At 42.2% G+C, this 17,954-nt stretch overlaps 1 protein-coding gene across 6 annotated transcripts in view; it reads left to right on the top strand.

Moving 5' to 3' along the window:
* Positions 1–17,954, top strand: part of mypn (myopalladin) — a 294,291-nt gene that overhangs the window by 161,365 nt on the left and 114,972 nt on the right. For 4 of the 6 annotated variants that reach the window (XR_009507421.1, XM_059947325.1, XM_059947327.1 and 1 more), the window contains one exon: positions 14,017–14,158. The exons of the other annotated variants lie outside the window; for them this stretch is intronic. Coding sequence is in view for 3 of the 4 variants with exons in the window: in XM_059947325.1 (XP_059803308.1) it covers positions 14,017–14,158 (142 nt within the window). In the remaining variant the exon portion in view is untranslated. The remainder of the gene's footprint in view (positions 1–14,016; positions 14,159–17,954) is intronic. 6 annotated transcript variants of the gene reach the window in all.

The following is a 17,954-nucleotide window of genomic DNA, read 5'->3' as shown; positions in this document are numbered from 1 at the left end:
GAAAAAATGAAGATGATAGATAAATGTAGGCATGTGAATGTTAAATACATGGACTTCAGCAAAGCTAAGCATTTGATAGGATTCCACATGATAGGCTGATCCAGGAGATTAAGACACTGAAACTTGGTAGATTAGATTCAAAACTGGCTAAGCCTTAGAAGACGAAGGGTACTTGTGGAGGGATGTTATTCTGACTGGAGGTTTGTGACCAGTGGAGTTCTTTGGAAAAGAGTGTAAATCGACCAGCCAGTTCTGGTAAGAAGGCAACATGTTCAGAAGCAGTGGCTTCTTGGGGGGCCAACCAAAGGTGTTTTTTACTTTGTTAAATGTGTTTTTATGATCGTAAGATGATATTGGACTCTAAGAACTTCATGTAGAGCAGGTCTGCTGCATCAGTGAGCTGCTCGTTGATTAGAGTAACCAGCTGGTGGGTTGGAGGAGGAGCTGGCTGGCGTGTTAGTGAAGGAAGCGGCCAGCGGGTCGGAAAAGATGGAGCCTGCCAGGAGGTTGAAGGAGGCAGCTGGTGTGTTGGAGGAGCCAGATTGGGTTCAGAGGAGCTGAACTGGGCACAAACCATGCGGCTCCCTGCAACTCAAAGGCATCGGAGCTGGTGCACGAAGGTGGTATGCAATGTAACTATGGGTGACTGTCTTAGATGTTTCTCTTGCAATCGCAAGACCCTGTTGGAATAATGAAAGATGCCGCAGGCCTGTTTCCCTTGTTTGGTGGTTTGGGAGCTGCACAGCCTTGATTGTAGCAAGGACTAGGCCTTAAGCCGTGGACTTGCCTGGTGCTGCAGTCCAGGTGAGGAGGTGATGTACTGTAGTGGTTATGCTGAGTTGGAAGTTCGCCTCTCCTGACAGTGCAGCCCTCCAGTGTTTGACTGGCAGAATGACAGGCTGGATTGCCAGGCACTCTACTACCATCAATTTACAAGACAAGACACAAAAATTGGTTTCCCTTCCTCCATCATCAACGCTGCCCTCAACTGCATTTCTTCCACTTCATGCTCATCTGCTCTTGTCCCATCCATCTGCCACCCTACCAGAGATAGGGTTCCACTTGTTCTCACCTACCACCCCGCCAGCCTCTGCATCCTGTGCTGTGCATAATTCTCAGGAACTTCTGCCTTCTCCAATGGGATCCCACCAGCAAACACATCTTTCCTTCTCCCTCCCAGTTTCTACTTTCCACAAGGATCATTCCCTATGTGACTTACTTGTCCTTTCGTGCCTCCCCACTGATCTCCTGGCACTTATCCTTGCAAGTGGAACAAGTGCTACAACTACCCCTACACCTCCTCCCTCACTACCATTCAGGGCCCCAAACAGTCCTTCCAGGTGAGGTGACACTTCACCTGTGAGTTTATTGGGGTCATACATTGTGTCCAGAGCTCCCAGTGTGGCCTCCTGTATATCAGTGAGATCCAACATAGATTGGGAGACCACTTCACTGAGCGCCAGAAGAAGCTGGATTTCCCAGTTGCCACCCATTTTAATTCCACTTACCATTCCCATTCTGATATGTCAATCCATGACCTCCTCTACTGTTGCAATGAGGCCACACTCAGGTTGGAGGAAACACAGCTTGTATTCTGTCTGGGTAGCCTCCAACCTGATGGTATGAACATCGATTTCATCCCCATTTCCCTCTATCACCTTATCTCCTTCTTTGCCTATCATCTCCCCATGGTACTCCTCCCCGCCTTTCTTTCTTCCATGGCTTTCTGTCTTCTCCCATTAGACTCCCCCATCTCCAGCCTTATATCTCTTACACCAATCAACTTCCCAGCTCTTCATTTTATCCTTCCCCCTCCCAGTTTCACCTTTCACCTTGTGTTTATCTCTCCCCTCTCCCCACGTTTTAAATCTACTCCTCATCTTTTTTTCTCCGGTCCTGCCAAAGGGTCTCAGCCCCAAGCATTGACTGTACTTTTTTCCATAGATGCTTCCTGGCCTGCTGAGTTCCTCCAGCATTTTGGATTTCCAGTATCTGCAGATTTTCTTGTCTGTGATTGGATTACTACACTGCGAAGCATCTTGCTATTAACATTTAATCTTCTGAAGTATACACTTCACAGTTGGCCAGATTAAATTTCATCTGAGGTACACAGTTGGTTAAAATAGGCTTCAATTATACTGGTGCCTAAGAAGAATTTGGTAACCTGACTCAATGTTATCATTCAGTAGCACTTGGCATCCACAGTGATTAAGTGCTTTGAGAGATCAGTGATGAATCATATCAACTTCTGCACCTTGGATTAACTCCAATTTTCTTACTGTCACAACAGGTCAACAGCAGATGCTATTGCTTTGGTTGTTCACTTAACCCTGGAACTTCTGGACAGTAGACATGCATACATCTGAATGCTTTTCATTGACTACATCTCTGCATTCAACACTATCATCCCCTCAAAACTAACCATTAGGCTCCAAGACCTAGGCTTCAGTACCTCCTTTTATATTGGATCCATGATTTCTTCACTTGAAGACCCCATTCAGTTCAGATTGGCAACACCATCTCCATAATCACCATCAGCACAGATGCACCACAAGGCCGTGTGCTTAGACTCTGCTTTACTCGCTGAATACTTATGACTGTGAGGCTAAGTACAGCTTTAATGCTATATTTAAGTTTGCTGACAACTCCACCATTGTTGGGCAAATCAAAGGTGATGAGGAATCAGCATATAGGAGGGAGATTGAAAATCTGGTAGAATGGTGACACAACATCTCACTCAATGTCAGCAAAATGAGAGAGCTGATTATTAACTAAAGGAGAGGGAAACAATTCCAAGAGGACCACGACCTTGTCATGGTTTGGAGGTGTACATGCCTCAACGACCCGAAGATCTATGCTGGCTAGACTCAAGGCCTTTTTGCTTTGGCTCTTGCTAGGGTTAGCCATGGCAAACAGGTAAAAGGATAGAGGCCAGAATAAGAGTGGCTCACGAGTCTTCCACGTTTGGGTATTCAGCACAGGCTAACAGCCCTGACTGGTTAAACAAAACTGTTACAGAAACAGCAATGATGAATCCTTCCACATCTGTGTGGAGTAGTATTCCTGATTTCCCACCCAGGACTTCTATGGCTGACAGTAGTGACAGCACTTCACTGGACCCCTGAAGGGTGGAGGATATGCAGGAAACCAAAGGCAACTTGATGTTGTATGGTAGAGGTGGAAATGAGGGCCCTAAACCACAACTAGGGCACAGTAGAGAAGATAGACAAGGACAGACAGAGATGGGGGACTACATTTTTGCACAAAATGCCAGCGGTGTAAAGGGCAGTAAGTAATAAGTGGAGGAAATTGGAGGACCGTGAACTAGACTTCATCAGAAGATCAGAGTTGGAGAGGATTAGCATCTTTAAATTCTTTGTCATTATCAGTTCAGAGGATTTGTCCTGGGTCCAGCATGTAACTGCCATTACAAAGAAGGCTCTGCCGCAGCTCTATTTTCTTAAAAGTTTGAGAAGATTCACTATGTCATTGAAAACTTTGACAAACTTCTATAGATGCGTGATGAAGCGAATACTGACTGGTTACATCACAGCCAGGTATGGTAACATGCATACCATTACATGGGAAAGTAGATACAGCCCAGTCCATCACTGGTAGAGCCCTCCATTGAGTACATCTACAATGAGCACTGTTGCAAAAAAGCAGCATCCATCCTTGAGAAAAACATACCATCTAGACTTTGCCCTCTTCTCGCTGCTGCTATCAGAAAGAAGGAGCCTCAGGATCCACACCACCAGGTTCAGGAACGGTTATTATCCTTCAACCATCAGGCTCAGTAGGAATAACTTCACTTAACTTCATTCACCCCACAACCCAGGGATTCACTTTCAGGGGTTGGGTTCTACAACTCGTGTTCTCAGTACTTATTGCTTATATATTTATTATTATTATTTTGTTTTCTTTTCCTATTGTTTTGTACCTGCATACTTTGTTGTTATTTCCACATTGTTTTTTGTCCATCCTTGTTGCATGCAGCTTTCATTGATTCTATTGTGTTTCTCTGTACCCACTATGAATGCCTGCAAGAAAATTAGTCTTAATGTAGTATATGGTGATATATATACATTGATAGTAAATTTACATTGACTTTGACTTTGATCTGGCAATTGTCATATCTGCAATTTATCTACATCCCACTATATGCTTTGTCAGTCTTCTTCACTATCCGCAATGTCACCAACTTTGTATCATCTGCAACCTTTCAAACCAATTCATCCACATTTCATCTAGGTCATTGATATGTATCTGGACTCTGTAAGGATACCTGTGAAACGGAGTGGTGTCCCAATTTACTATGGGTCTCACCAATGCAGAGAAGGCTGCATCGAGAGCACCAGACATAAAAGACAACCCCAGCAGATTTGCAGGTGAAGTGTTGATTCACCTGGAAGAACTGTTTGGGGCCCTGAAAGGAGGTGAATGGCCAGGTGTAGCACTTATACTGCTTGCAGGGTTAAGTACCAAGAGGGAGATTAGTGGGGACAGATAAATAGACAAGGAAATCACTGAGGGAGCAATCCCTGCGGAAAACAGAGGAGGGGGAGGTAAAGATAGGTTTACTGTCTCGGATTGCAAGACTCTGCAGCGGATAGTGAGGTCAGCAGAGAAGATCATCGGGGTCGCTCTTCCTGCTATTACAGACACTTACACCACACGTTGCACCCGCAAAACTAACAGCATTGTGAAGGACCCCACACACCCCTCACACAAGTTCTTCTCCCTCCTGCCATCTGGCAAAAGGTACTGAAGCATTCGAGCTCTCACGACCAGACTGTGCAACAGTTTCTTCCACCAAGCTATCAGAATCCTCAACTTTCGGAGTCTAGACTGACATCTACATCATTTATCATTATATTGCAATTTGTCCTCTACTGTGCCTATTGTCTTGTTTATTAATTATTGTACTGCCCTGCACTGTTTTGTGCACTTTATGTAGTCCTGTGCAGGTCTGTAGTCTAGTGTAGTTTTTATGTTGTCTTTACGTAGTCTAGTGTAGCCTTGTGCTGTCTCACATAGCCTAGTGTAGTTTTGTGTTGTTTCATGTAGCACCAGGGTCCCCGAGGAATGTTGTTCCGTTTTTATGGTGTACTGTACCAGCAGTTAATGGTCGAAATAACAATAGACTTGACTTGACTAGTGGTACGATCCTTTAGAGATAGCGGAAGTTTCGGAGGATGATGTGTTGGTTGTGGAGGCTCATGTGGTGGTAGGTAAAGACAAGAGGAGTTCTGTCACTGTTAGGGTGGTGAGAAGATGGGGTAAGCGCGGATGTTCAGGAAATGGAGGAAGTGCAGGTGAGGGCAGCCTCAATAGTGGAATAAGGGTAACCCTGTTCTTTGAAGAAGGAAGTAACCTCTATTGTCCAGAAAAAGAAAACTATATAGGACTGTGGTCAGACCTCACTTGGAGTACTGTGCTCAGTTCTCCTCGTCTCACTACAGGAAGGATGTGGAAGCCATGGAAAGGGTGCAGAGGAGATTTACGAGGATGTTGCCTGGATTGAGGAGCATGCCTTATGAGAATAGGTTGAGTGAACTTGGCCTTTTCTCCTTGGAGCGACGGAGGATGAGAGGTGACCTGATGGAGGTGTATAAGATGATGAGAGGCATTGATCATGTGGATAGTCAGAGGCTTTTTCCCAGGGCTGAAATGGTTCCCACATGAGGACACAGGTTTAAGGTGCTGGGGAATAGGTACAGAGGAGATGTCAAGGGTAAGTTTTTTTTATTCAGTGAGTGGTGAGTACGTGGAATGGGCTGCCGGAAACGAAGGGTCTCGGCCCGAAATGTCGACAGCGCTTCTCCCTATAGATGCTTCCTGGCCTGTTGCGTTCCACCAGCTTTTTGTGTGTGTTGCCGGAAATAGTGGTAGAGGCAGAATCGATAGTCTTTTAAAAGGCTTTTAGATAGGAATATGGAGCTTAGTAAAATAGAGGGCTATAGGTTAGCCTAGTAATTTCTAAGGTAGGGACATGTTCGGCACAACTTTGTGGGCCGAAGGGCCTGTATTGTGCTGTAGGTTTTCTATGTTTCTACGTCTTAGGAACATATGCAGCAGCGGTGAGGAACTGAGAAAAGACAATACCATTTTTACAGGAGACAGGGTGGGAAGAGGTATAGTCAAGATAACCATAGGAATTGGTAGGTTTATAAAAGATGTCGGTTGACAGTTTATCTGCAGTGTTGGAGACAAACCGAGAAAGGGGATGAAGGTATCAGAAATAGACCAAGTGAATTTAAGGGCAAGGTGGAGGTTAGATGCAAAGTTGATGAAATTGACGAGGTCAGCATGGGTGTATGAAGCAGCATCCAGTGCAGTCGTCAATGTAGTGGAGGAACAGTTAGAGAACATTTCCGGGGAAGGCTTGGAACATGGACTGTTTTATGTGGCTAATGAAGAGGCAGGCATAGTTGGGGCCCATGCAGTTGCCAATAGCTACGCCTTGAGTCTAGAGAAAATGGGAGGAGCTGATGGAAAAATTGTTGAGGATAAAGACCAGTTCTACCAGATGGAGATGGATTGTGGTGGAGGGGAACTGGTTGGTAGAGTACGGGGACAGAACATACATGATGAAAATGAAGTAGTCAGGGCCAGGAAATTGAAAGTTACTGAGGATATTGCAAGTATGAGAAGTGTTGCAGAGGTAGGTGGGAATGGACAGAGGTGGATATAGGTGGATCTATACAGCTCATTCTTCTGTATGAGCCATCTATGAGGGATCTTCTCAAATGACTTTCTAGTATCCATGTAGAATGCACGTACATGATATATCAATCACCTTTATCACATCCTTGAAAAACTCAGTTGTTTGTAATACAAGACTTGCCCTGCACAACCCACGTGGACTGTCCCTAATAATGAAATGGTTTTCCAAATGCAATAAATCCTATTCCTAAGAATCCTCTCCAATAGATTCTCCATCACTGACATGATACTCTCTGGTGTTTAGTTTCCAGGATTATTCCTATTTTCCTTCTTTAGTAATGGGACAACGTTAACTATTCACTGGTACTTTAGGACCACACTTGTGTTTCGAGAGGTCGTGAAGATACTGGTAGTACTGGCAAGTACTGGTAATCTAATCTCTTACCTCCTACAATAACCTGGTGTATTAACCATAATGTCCTGGAGACTTATCCAGCTTGATGTTCTTCAAAAGACTCCACACTACCTCTTACCTCAAAATGGCCCAGTACATTAGCACAGTCCACATTGATCTTATTATTCTTCCTTCCTTCTCCTTTGAAAACATTGACACAAAGTACTTAATGGACCTTGCTCCATTATCAGACTCCAGCTTATGTTCCTTTCTTTATCCTTGAGTCGCCTTACCCTCTCTCTTGATGTATGTATATAATGCCTTGGGATTTTCTTGAATTCTACTTGCCCAGGACTTTTTAATGAGCCCTCCAGGCTCTATTCATTCATTTCTTGTTCTTTTTCTTGTTCTTGTTCTTTTCTGGCTTCATTTCTGACAAAGAGACTTCAGAGACAGTTCTTTGTGGACTTTATGCGCCAGATTTAAAACGCGAGTGGGACCTGTCGGGATTTGCTATGAAGAGGGAGATTGTTTGGGTTATTACTAATTTAGCAAGGGCCAATAAAAAGAAATTAGGTTTAAGCAGAGTGGCCAAATTTAGAGTTGGAGGCGTAGTTCAACGATCTTTGGCAAGAACAGGTGGGTATTAAGGGTGCTGAATAGTTTTGGAATCATTTATTTGATTGTAGAACTCGGCTTAAGAAGTTAGAGCCAAAAGTATAACAAGCTCAGTGGGAAGAGGCTAAGTAATTGACCTAGGTGAGTACATAAATCAAAGGTTTCAGAGAGAAGACTCAAGTAAGAACAGGTAAGTTTTTTTTTTGCTGTCTGCAAATCCTTAGTCCTTAAATCAGTGTAGGCAGAATGGTGGTTAAGGTGGTGGAATGCTCTTCTGTAAGATGTGGGATTTCAGAGTACCTAACCATCTCCCTGGTGATTATATCTATGGGAAGTGCATCCAACTTCAACTCCTTCCATAAACTGGAGCTGGAGCTGGATGTACTCAGGACCATCTGGTAGGCTGAAAACCTCACAGATGAAACTTTTACTGAGGTGGTCATACCCAGAATGCAGGCTTCAGATATTAAATGGCACTGTGGCTGGCTCTGAGGCTTAGCAGGGAAGGGTAAAATCAGGCAGAACAATAGTGATGGGAGATGATAGTTAGGGACCTGGAAAGGAGATTCCATGGCCATACGAGAGATGCCAGGACTGTGTGTCTCAGGTTGTCTCAGGTTGACTGCAGAATATTCTCAAGTCAGAGGTTGTGGTGCACATTGGCATCAATGACACAGATAGAAAGGGAGAAGAGGTCCTGTGTTGTAAGAATAGAGAATTAGGAAGGAGGCTGAAGAGCAGAACCTCCAAATTAGTAATATCTGGATTCCTTCTGGTGCCACCTGCTAGTGAGGGCAGGGGTAGGATGATAGTACAGATGAATGAGTGTCCGAGGAAGTGGTGCAGGAAGCAGGGTTTCTATTCCTTGGATCATTGGAAACTCTTCTAGAGCAGGGGTGACCTGTACAAGAGCGATGGGTTGCACCTAAACTAGAGGGGAATCAATGTCCTGATTGGGACATTCACTGTGGATGTTGTCTACATGGACTTTAGTTAGGTTTTTGACAAGCACCTCATGGAAGGCTCATACAGAAGATTAAGTTTGCACGGCATCCATGGTGAATTATCTGTTTGGATTGAGAGCTGCCTTGTCCATTGAAAACAGAGGGTAGTGGTCAAAGGGATTTATTCTAGCTAGAGGTCTGTATTTAGTGGTGTTCCACAGGGATCTGTCTTGGTACTCTGTTGTTTGTGATGTGTATAAATGACCTGGATGAAAATGTCAATGCAATACACACAAAATGTCCTGATGCAGGATCTCAGCCCAAAACATCGACTGTTTATTCATTTCCATAGATGCTGCCTGATATTCTGAGTTCCTCCAGCACTTTATTTCTGTTGCTCGGGATTTTGAGCATCTGCCGAATCTCTTCTGTTTATGAAAATGTAGATCAGTGAGTTAACAAGTGTGTAGATGATATGAAGATTGGTGGTATTGGAGATAGTGTAGAAGACTGATGAAGGATAGAGTGGGATATAGATCAGTTGCATATTGGGCGGAGAAATGAGACATGGAGTTTAAACCGGCCAAATATTAAGTACTCAACGTTGGTAGGTCAAAACTCAAGAGACACTACGCTTTTAAGCACAGGACCTTTAGCAATGTTGATGAGCAGAGGGATCATGAGTTCTAAGTTTGTAGATCCCTGAAAATATCTACACAGCTTGTTCGGGTGGTTAAGAAAGCTTTATAAAACTCTAGTTAGGCTGCACCTGGAGTATTGCATACAGTTTTGTTCACTCCATTATAAGAAGTATGTCCATCAGACCATAAGCTATAGGAGCAGAATTAGACCATTTGGGCCATCAAGTCTGTTCTGCCATTCCATCATTGCTGACTTATTAGTCTGCACAACCCTGTTCTCCTGCCTTATCCTTATAACTGTGACATCTTGACTAATCAAACTCCATTTTAAATATACTCAATGGCGTGGCCTCCACAGCCATCCATAGTAATGAATTCCACAGATTCACCACTGTCTGGCTAAAGAAATTCCTCTTTGTCTCTGTTCTAAATGGATTGCCCTCTATTCTGAAGATGTACCCTTGTTCTGGACTCACCCACTAAAGGAAGCATCATCTCCACATCTACTATATCTAGAACTTTCAGTATTCAATAGGCTTCAATGAGATCTCCCCTCATTCTTCTAAAATCCAATGAGTACAGGCCTAGAGCATTATACACTCCTCAAACATTAATTCTTTCATTCTTGGAATAATTCTTGTGAACCCCCTCTGGGCCCACCCCAATGCCAGCAGAGCTTTTCTTAGATAAGGTGCTCAAAACTGCTCACAATACTCCAAGTGTAGTCCAACCAATGCTTTATAAAGGCTTAGCATTACATCCTTGCTTTAGTATTCTTCTCCTCTCAAAATAAATGCTAACTTTGTATTTGTCTTCATTTCCAGTGACTCAAACTGCAAGTTATCCTTTAGGGAATCCTGCATGAGGACTTCCAAGTTCCTTTTCATCTCTGGTTTTTGATTTTTTCTCCATTTATAAAATAGCCTGCACCTTTATTTCTTCTTCAAAGCACATGATCATACAATTCCCTACACTATATTGTGCTTGCCATTTCTTTGCCCATTCTCCCAATTAGTCTAAATCCTTCTGCAGACTCCCTACTTCCTCAACACTACTTGTCTCTCCACCTATCTTCATACCGTCCACAAACTTGGCCACAAAGCCATCATTACTGACATCCAAATCATTGACATAACATGAAACAAAGTGGTCCCAACACTGACCTCTGCAGCCAACCAGGATAGGCCCCCTTAATTCCCGCACTTTGCCTCCTGCCAATCAGCTAATCCTATATCCATGCTGGTATCTGTCCTATAATGTCATATGCTCTTGTTAAGCATACTCATTGCGGCACCTTGTCAAAGGCCTTCTGAAAATTCAAGTAAAGAGCATCCACTGACACTCCTTTGTCTATTCTACCTGTTATTTTCTCAAAGAATTCCAACAAGTTTGTCTGACAAGATTGCCCTTCAAGGAAACCATGCTGACTTTGGCCTATTTTAACACATGACTCCAAGTATCCTGAAACCTCATCCTTAAGAATGGACTCCAACATCTTCCCAACCAGTAAAGTCAGGCTGTGGCCTATAATTTCCTTCCTTCTGTCTCCCTCCCTTCTTAAAAGAGTGGAGTAACAATTGCAATTTTCCAGTCTTCCAGAACCATTTCAGAATCTAATGATTCTTGGAAGATCATTACTAATACCTCTACAATCTCTGTAGCTACCCCTTTCAGAACCCTGGTGTCTAGTCCATATGGAGCAGGACCTACCTTCAGAACTTTCAGTTTCCCATGCACCTGCTCCTTAGTATTAGCAACTGCATTTACTACAGACCCCTGGCACACTCAAATTTCTGGCATACTGTTGGTGTCTTCCACAGTGAAGAATGAGTCAAACTACTTATTAAGTTTGTCAGCCATTTCTTTGTCACCTATTACTACCTCTTCAGTATCATTTTCCAATGGTCCAATATCTACTCTCGCCTCTCCTTTATTCTTTATATATCTGAAAACACTTTTGGTATCCTCTTTTATATTACTGACTTGCTTACCATCATATTTCATCTTTGCTCTCTGTAAGAGCCATGCATCTGTTCCCTATCTGCATTGTTGTGTGTTTATTATTTTTATTATGGTAGCTAGTCACATGAGTGGGGGCATGTTAAAAGCAAAGGGAACAAGTTACGTCTGTGCTTTGTTCGTAACAGTTTGCAGCCGGGAAGCCTGTGGACGTCTTATCTTTTGTTCACCACTCTATTATGTTTAACTTACACTTAAGTATGCTTAAGTTTCATCGCTTCAAGATTGTATGTTTGCTAATTGCTAATAAAGAATTGAATACGTAGCTTTGACTGTTAGAACAATCATATGTGGAGCTGAGGGCGTGCCATACAAGCATTACAAACCCATTGGGGTTGCCTGCAGCGGCAACTTGGTTTGGTTAGAATTGGCCACTGCACCCTCCTTATGGCTCTTTCAGTTGTCTTCTGTGGTTTTAAAAGCTTCTCAATCCTCTAACTTCCATATAATTTTCCTATATTATATGCCATCTCTTTGCTTTTGTGATGTCTTTGACATCCCTTGTTAGCCACAGTTGCCACATTCTCCCTTTAGAGTACATTTGCATCTTTAGGCCATACCTTAATTGCTCATTCTGAATTACTTGCAGAAACTCCAGCCATTGCTGTTTTGCTGTCATCCCTGCTGGTGTCCCTTCCAATCGAAATGGCAAGCCCCTCTCTCATGCTTCTGTAATTCTCTTTACTCCACTGTAATACTGATCTGACTTTATCTTCTCCCTCTCAAACTGCAGGGTGAAGTCTCATATTTTGATCACTGGCTTCTAAGCATTCCTTTACCCTAACCTCCTTAATAAAATCTGGTTTATTATACAACACCCAATCCAGAAAAAAAGCCACCTAAAAATCCATCTCTACAAGGCATTCTACAAATTCACTCTCTTAGTATCTAGCACCAACCAGATTTCCCCATCTTCTTAAGACAAGATAAGATAAAACTTTATTTATCTCAAATGAAATTATTGTTGAAAGGTTGCTCAGTCAGAAATATATACTTTAAATGTAAGTATTGAGGTACAAAAAATACAAAATATGCATTAAAAATAATAGTGCAAAATACAGATGTCCAATGAAACCGTATACTTATATATTTAAGAAGGTGGAGTTGTAAAGTCTTATAGCCACAGGGAGACAGGATCACCTGGTATTCAGTGGTGCACTTTGGTGGAATCAGTGTGTTACAAAAGGTGTTCTTCTGTTTGTCCAGTATGTCGTGGAGGGGGTGAGAGGGATTGTCCATAAGACTCTGGAGTTTCTGCAGCATCCTCCCCTCAGACACAACCACCAGGGAATCCAGTTCCACCCCCAGAACAGATCCAGCCTTCCTGACCAGCTTATCAGTCTTCTTGGCATCAGCTGCTGTCACTCTCCTGTCCCAGCAGACTACAGCATAGAATAGAATGCTGGCCAGCACTGAGTTGTAAAATATCTGCAGCATAGTACTGCAGATGTTGAATGACCGAGATCTCCTCAGGAAGTGCAGTCGGCTCTGCCCTTTCTTGTACAGAGCCTCTGTATTTTTAGTCCAGTTGAGTTCCCAGGTACAACAGAGATCCATATCAGAATCAGGTTTATCATCACTCACATATGTCATGATTTTTTTTAAACATTTGTGGCAGCAGTACAATGCAATACATAAAATCACTACAGTTCTATGCAAAAGTCTTATGTTCATATAATAGTATATAGCTAGGGTGAGTAAGACTTTCGTACAGAACTGTAGTGATTTTATGTATTGCACTGTACTGCTGCCATAGATTAAAAAAAAGCAAATTTCATGACGTATGTGAGAGATGATAAACCTATTTCCGAATGGGTCTCTGTTGTGGACTGAGAGTGTGCAGGTGGCAGGGAGAGGGCAATCCTGGTTGGAAGAGGGACAGGAGCAGGGAACAGCAGAGAGACATTCTGTAATGATCGATAAACCAATTGTTTGGAATCAAATGACCTTCTCTGGTGTCTCATGGCTGCGTGTGTCTGTACCCACGCCAGCACCCCCCTCACCCCTGACACTCCTTCTCTGCCACCTGTCCCACACTCCTTCCATGGTGCTCCACCCTCACCATTGTCAACGTCCTTTTCTCCTGCTGGATTTACAAACTTGCTCTCTGCTCTACATTAACAACTACAGTACCGATTTAAGTATTGACTGAGTCATTTGTAAGACTATGGCACGCTGTGATTCTTAAACTGAGGCACTGAGTGTAAAGTGGGAAAATTATGTTGCCTGACTTTTGCATTCACAACACTATATAGGCAGTTCATTAGTTGAAAGGAATGTTGGGTGTATTCAAGACAAAGATGGATATGTTTCTTTGGATTCGTGAAACTTTGGGTGGGAAAAGTGGAGCTGAGGTTATAATACATTAACGATCTTATTGTATGGTGGAGGTTTTGTGTTGCAGTTTGTCCTTTATAGGTAATGTCTGTCATTTATTTTACTCTGTTTATTTACCTCTTGGCCATCTATTATCTTCCCATCATCTGTGTACATCTTTCATTTATATTAATTTGTATCAGAAATTACTTTACTTTTGTCTGCATTTAAGTTGTAGCAATGTCAGTGCATGTGATGCTAACAAATAACTGCTTGTATTACAATAAGTGAAATGTTCTATAAACGAAGGTATAAAGAGTACATCTGGGTTACATATAGAATATTCCATAAAGCAAAAAATCTAGCGACATATCCAAGAATAAATTGGAGTGATAAATAACATTTGCATGATTTGCAGCCACTGCAAGATGTGACAGCAATAGAGGGACAGCTGGTCGTGTTGGAATGCAGAATAAAAGGAGTACCTTTCCCGAAAATAGAATGGTACAGAGAGGAAACTTTAATAGAAGATTCTCCTGATTTCCGAATCCTGCAGAAAAGTACGTGTTGTTTATTATAGCAGCAACTAATTAATTTGCCAGATTGGAATGCAGCTGCCCATTCTGGAATAATTTCTAATGAATTAGTGGGCTTTGTGCAAGCTTATTAACTGAACTGAGTTCCCAAGTTTGCAAGTTTACATTGGAAATGTATTCTGGATAAAAAATTGGAAGCTTTGGTGAAGTAGCATTTATGTGGCCCAAAGTTCTTTGATGAATCAATAAGAAAATATTGAAAGTAGATTAGTTGGTATGTATATGAGCTTCCATAATGCATTTGACAAAATACCAGGAATTAAAGGGAGAATGTCGGCATGGATGCAAAATTAGCTGAGGCAGAAAACAGAAAACATGGCTGAATGGATGTTTTTAAAACTTGAGAGAAGCATGTGGCAGTTTCCCATGGAGATCAGAAATAGAACTACAGACTATTTTGAGAGATATATATATTAATGAGTTGGACTTTGGTTTTTTTGTAGCAATAGGCAACCATGATTGGCACTTCCAAAGTTCAGGTACTTCCTGCAAATATGTTCTGGACTTATGTGGATCTGCTTTAAGACAAGTTTTGCTAAGTGACAGATGCTTGCTCATCTGTCACTCTACATCATTGCTGCAATCAGTATTAGGGGTAGAGCACATACTGATCCTGGTGGAGGTTTAAGAGCCCCATTAACGTCAAAGCAGATTCCTAACTTGGGAATTGGAGGGTAAAGGTAAATGATTATTTTAAGCTTACTTTGTCTTAATATTCTAAACTATTTCTATTTTGATTTTGATTATGTGTCACTTGCATCCATTATAACAAATAATACAACTCTGTGAATGTCACAGGATTTAAAAACTTTTAAATTGTGGTAGTGACTCTGACAGGGAACAAAACAAGGCTGTCAAGAAGAGAGGAAATGTTTGTCAGGGCATTAAGGAAAAAGCCTCAGTCTCAAATCTTGTGAGCCTTACTCGCCTCTGACCTGTTATCCCTTGCTATATACCTCCACCTCAGTTTTACTTCCAGATTTAAAGATCAACTTGATTATCCTTCCATCTCCATCTTAGGTGAATAGGAGGAGACTATTGAATATCAAGGAATATTGAAAGTCCTCGATAGAGTGGACATGGAAAGGATGCTTCCAGAGGGACACGGCCTCAGAATACAAGGACGTACAAGGAGAAATTTCTTTAGCCAGAGAGTGATGAAGCTGTGGAATTCATTTCCACAGATGGCAGTGGGGGCCAAGTCATTGGGTGTATTTAATTTGGAGGTTGAGAGGTTCTACGTTAGTAATAGTGTCAAAAGGTACAGGGAGAAGGCAGGGGAATGGTGTTGAGAGTGGAAATAAATCGGCAATTATGGAATTGCAGAGCAGACTTGAGGGGCCGAATGGCCCTATTCTGTCCCTATGTCTTAAGGCTTTATGGTCTTATGTACTGTGAGCTATGAATCAAGAACCTGGGCTGACTCTAGCTTGAATATGTCTACTGATTTAACATCCCAGCTGAGCATTACTGCACCGTTGCTCCTACAAACAAAAATAAGGCCAGTTCAATGGTGCAATTAAACAAAGAATAAAAAAAATCCTTTCAGCTAAACTAAGTGTATTTCAGCATTAGCTGATTAGGTGATGAGGAGGACAGACTTTGTGTCTTGCCAAGATGTGTTTAGGCAGTGATGAGAGAGAGGTACGTGTAAAGGCAAAGACTGGTACCCACCTTGCCATCTTCGAGTCATTGTCTCACCAGCTGCACTTATCATAGGCCAGTATTAATATTGAAAAATAAACCTTCAGGCTCATTTTGGTTGATTAAGCCAGCAAACTTACTGCTGGTTTGAAAAACTTTCTTCAGAAGATATGGTAGCATAGGTACATTTCACAGCCAGATATAGTTATGCAGCCAGAGTTCTGCACTTTGACCAAGAGAAACAGATTCAAATCTTACCACTGGTAGCTTAAGTAAGTAAATAAATCTGGAAGTAAAAATGAGTCTTGGTAACAGTAACAGAAACTAATGGATGGTTTAGAAAGTCCATCTCATTCACTATGCCCTTAAGTGAACAGAGAAGGAAATCTAACATCGCTGCAGCACACACAAAATGCTGGTGGAACACAGCAGGCCAGGCAGCATCTATAGGGAGAAGTGCTGTCGACGTTTTGGGCCGAGACCCTTCGTCAGGACTCTGGTCTGGTTGTTATATGATCGAAGATCCACCAATTCCCAATTCTTAACTGCTTCCTCAGTTCAGAGGTAATTAGGTATGGATACTATATATACCAGCATTGCCAGTGACATCCACATCTAGTTGAAATTATAAATAGAAAGGGACAATTTTGTCACACACAAGTTTATGAAGCTGCAGCTGCTTCTGCTCTGCAATCACTCCTCCCAACCTCCAGAGAATCAGTTTGCTTCTTAGACACCATACCTTTCTGAAGTCTCACTTAGCCAGGGGCCTCACAATTTCAATTTACCATCCACTTAGTCATTGTGCCCAGGATCTGGCAGAGCCCCACACACCCTTCTTGATGAACCGCTTCAGCAACTCTTCCACTGCCCTTTGATACCTGCTTCTTTACTTTCTGGTCTCCCTCTGCCTCATAGCCAAGAAAAACATTCTCACCTTTTAAGTAAGTAATAAAAGTCTTTAACTTTATGGGAGATGAAAATGTATAGGATTTTTATCCTCTACAAATACATCTTTATTCAGGTATAAAATTTCCCCTATTCAATTTTCCTCTTTTTTCCATCTGATGAAACAGCAAAGCAACCTGATCAATGTGAATGTGTAGACAATAGACAGTGGGTGCAGGAGTAGGCCATTTGGCCCTTCTAGCCAGCACTGCCATTCACTGTGATCATGGCTGATCATACACAATCAGTACCCCGTTCCTCCCCCCCTCCCCATATCCCTTGACCCCGCTATCTATAAGAGCTCTATCTAACTCTCTCTTGAATGCATCCATAGACTTGGCCTCCACTGCCTTCTGGGGCAGAGCATTCCACATATCCACCACTCTCTGGCTGAAAAAGTTTTTCCACATCTCTGTTCTAAATGGCCTACCCCTTATTCTTAAACTGTAGATGGTTCATTAAGTGGATTAAAGTTAAACTCTGAGGACATTTGTAGATTAGTTGCATTTATTTATGAAAGTTTAATTTCCACTTTAAAAGTTATCATAGAATACAGAACTATATGGAACAGGAACAGGCCCATGATTTATCAAACTAATTACACTATTAACTAATTACACAATAAGACTACTAAACTAGTCCCTCCTGCCTACAAAACTCCATATCCCTCCATTCAAGTACCTAAGAGCCTGGCAAATGCCCCTGTCATATTTGCCTCCACTACCATTGCTTACAATACATTTCAGAAGTCCACCACTCTGTGTAAAAAAACATTCACACATTATCCTGTGAACTTACTCTCTCTCCTGTACAAAAAGGATGGGTTACACTTGAGTCTGATGGGGGAACCATTATCCCTACCTGCAGGTTTGCTACAGTTGTTGGGAAGGATTTAAACTAATTTGGCAGGGGAATGGGAAATGGAGTGATAGGGCTGAGGAAGTGTAACATGAAGACAAAATTAAAAAGGGTGATGAATACAGTACTGAAGATACTTGAATGCACATAGCATACAGAATAACGTAGATGATCTTGTAGTGCAATTAGAGATAGGCAGGTATGACATTGTGGGCATCACTAAGTCATGGCTGAAAGAAGATCATAGTTGGGATACACCTTGTATAGAATGGACAGGTAGGCAGACAGAGGGTGTAGCGTGGCTTTGTTG

This window comes from Hypanus sabinus, chromosome 22, assembly GCF_030144855.1.
Source record: "Hypanus sabinus isolate sHypSab1 chromosome 22, sHypSab1.hap1, whole genome shotgun sequence".
NCBI lineage: Eukaryota > Metazoa > Chordata > Chondrichthyes > Myliobatiformes > Dasyatidae > Hypanus > Hypanus sabinus.
Note: the sequence above shows the minus strand (reverse complement) of the source record. Positions and strands in the feature narration are given on the sequence as shown.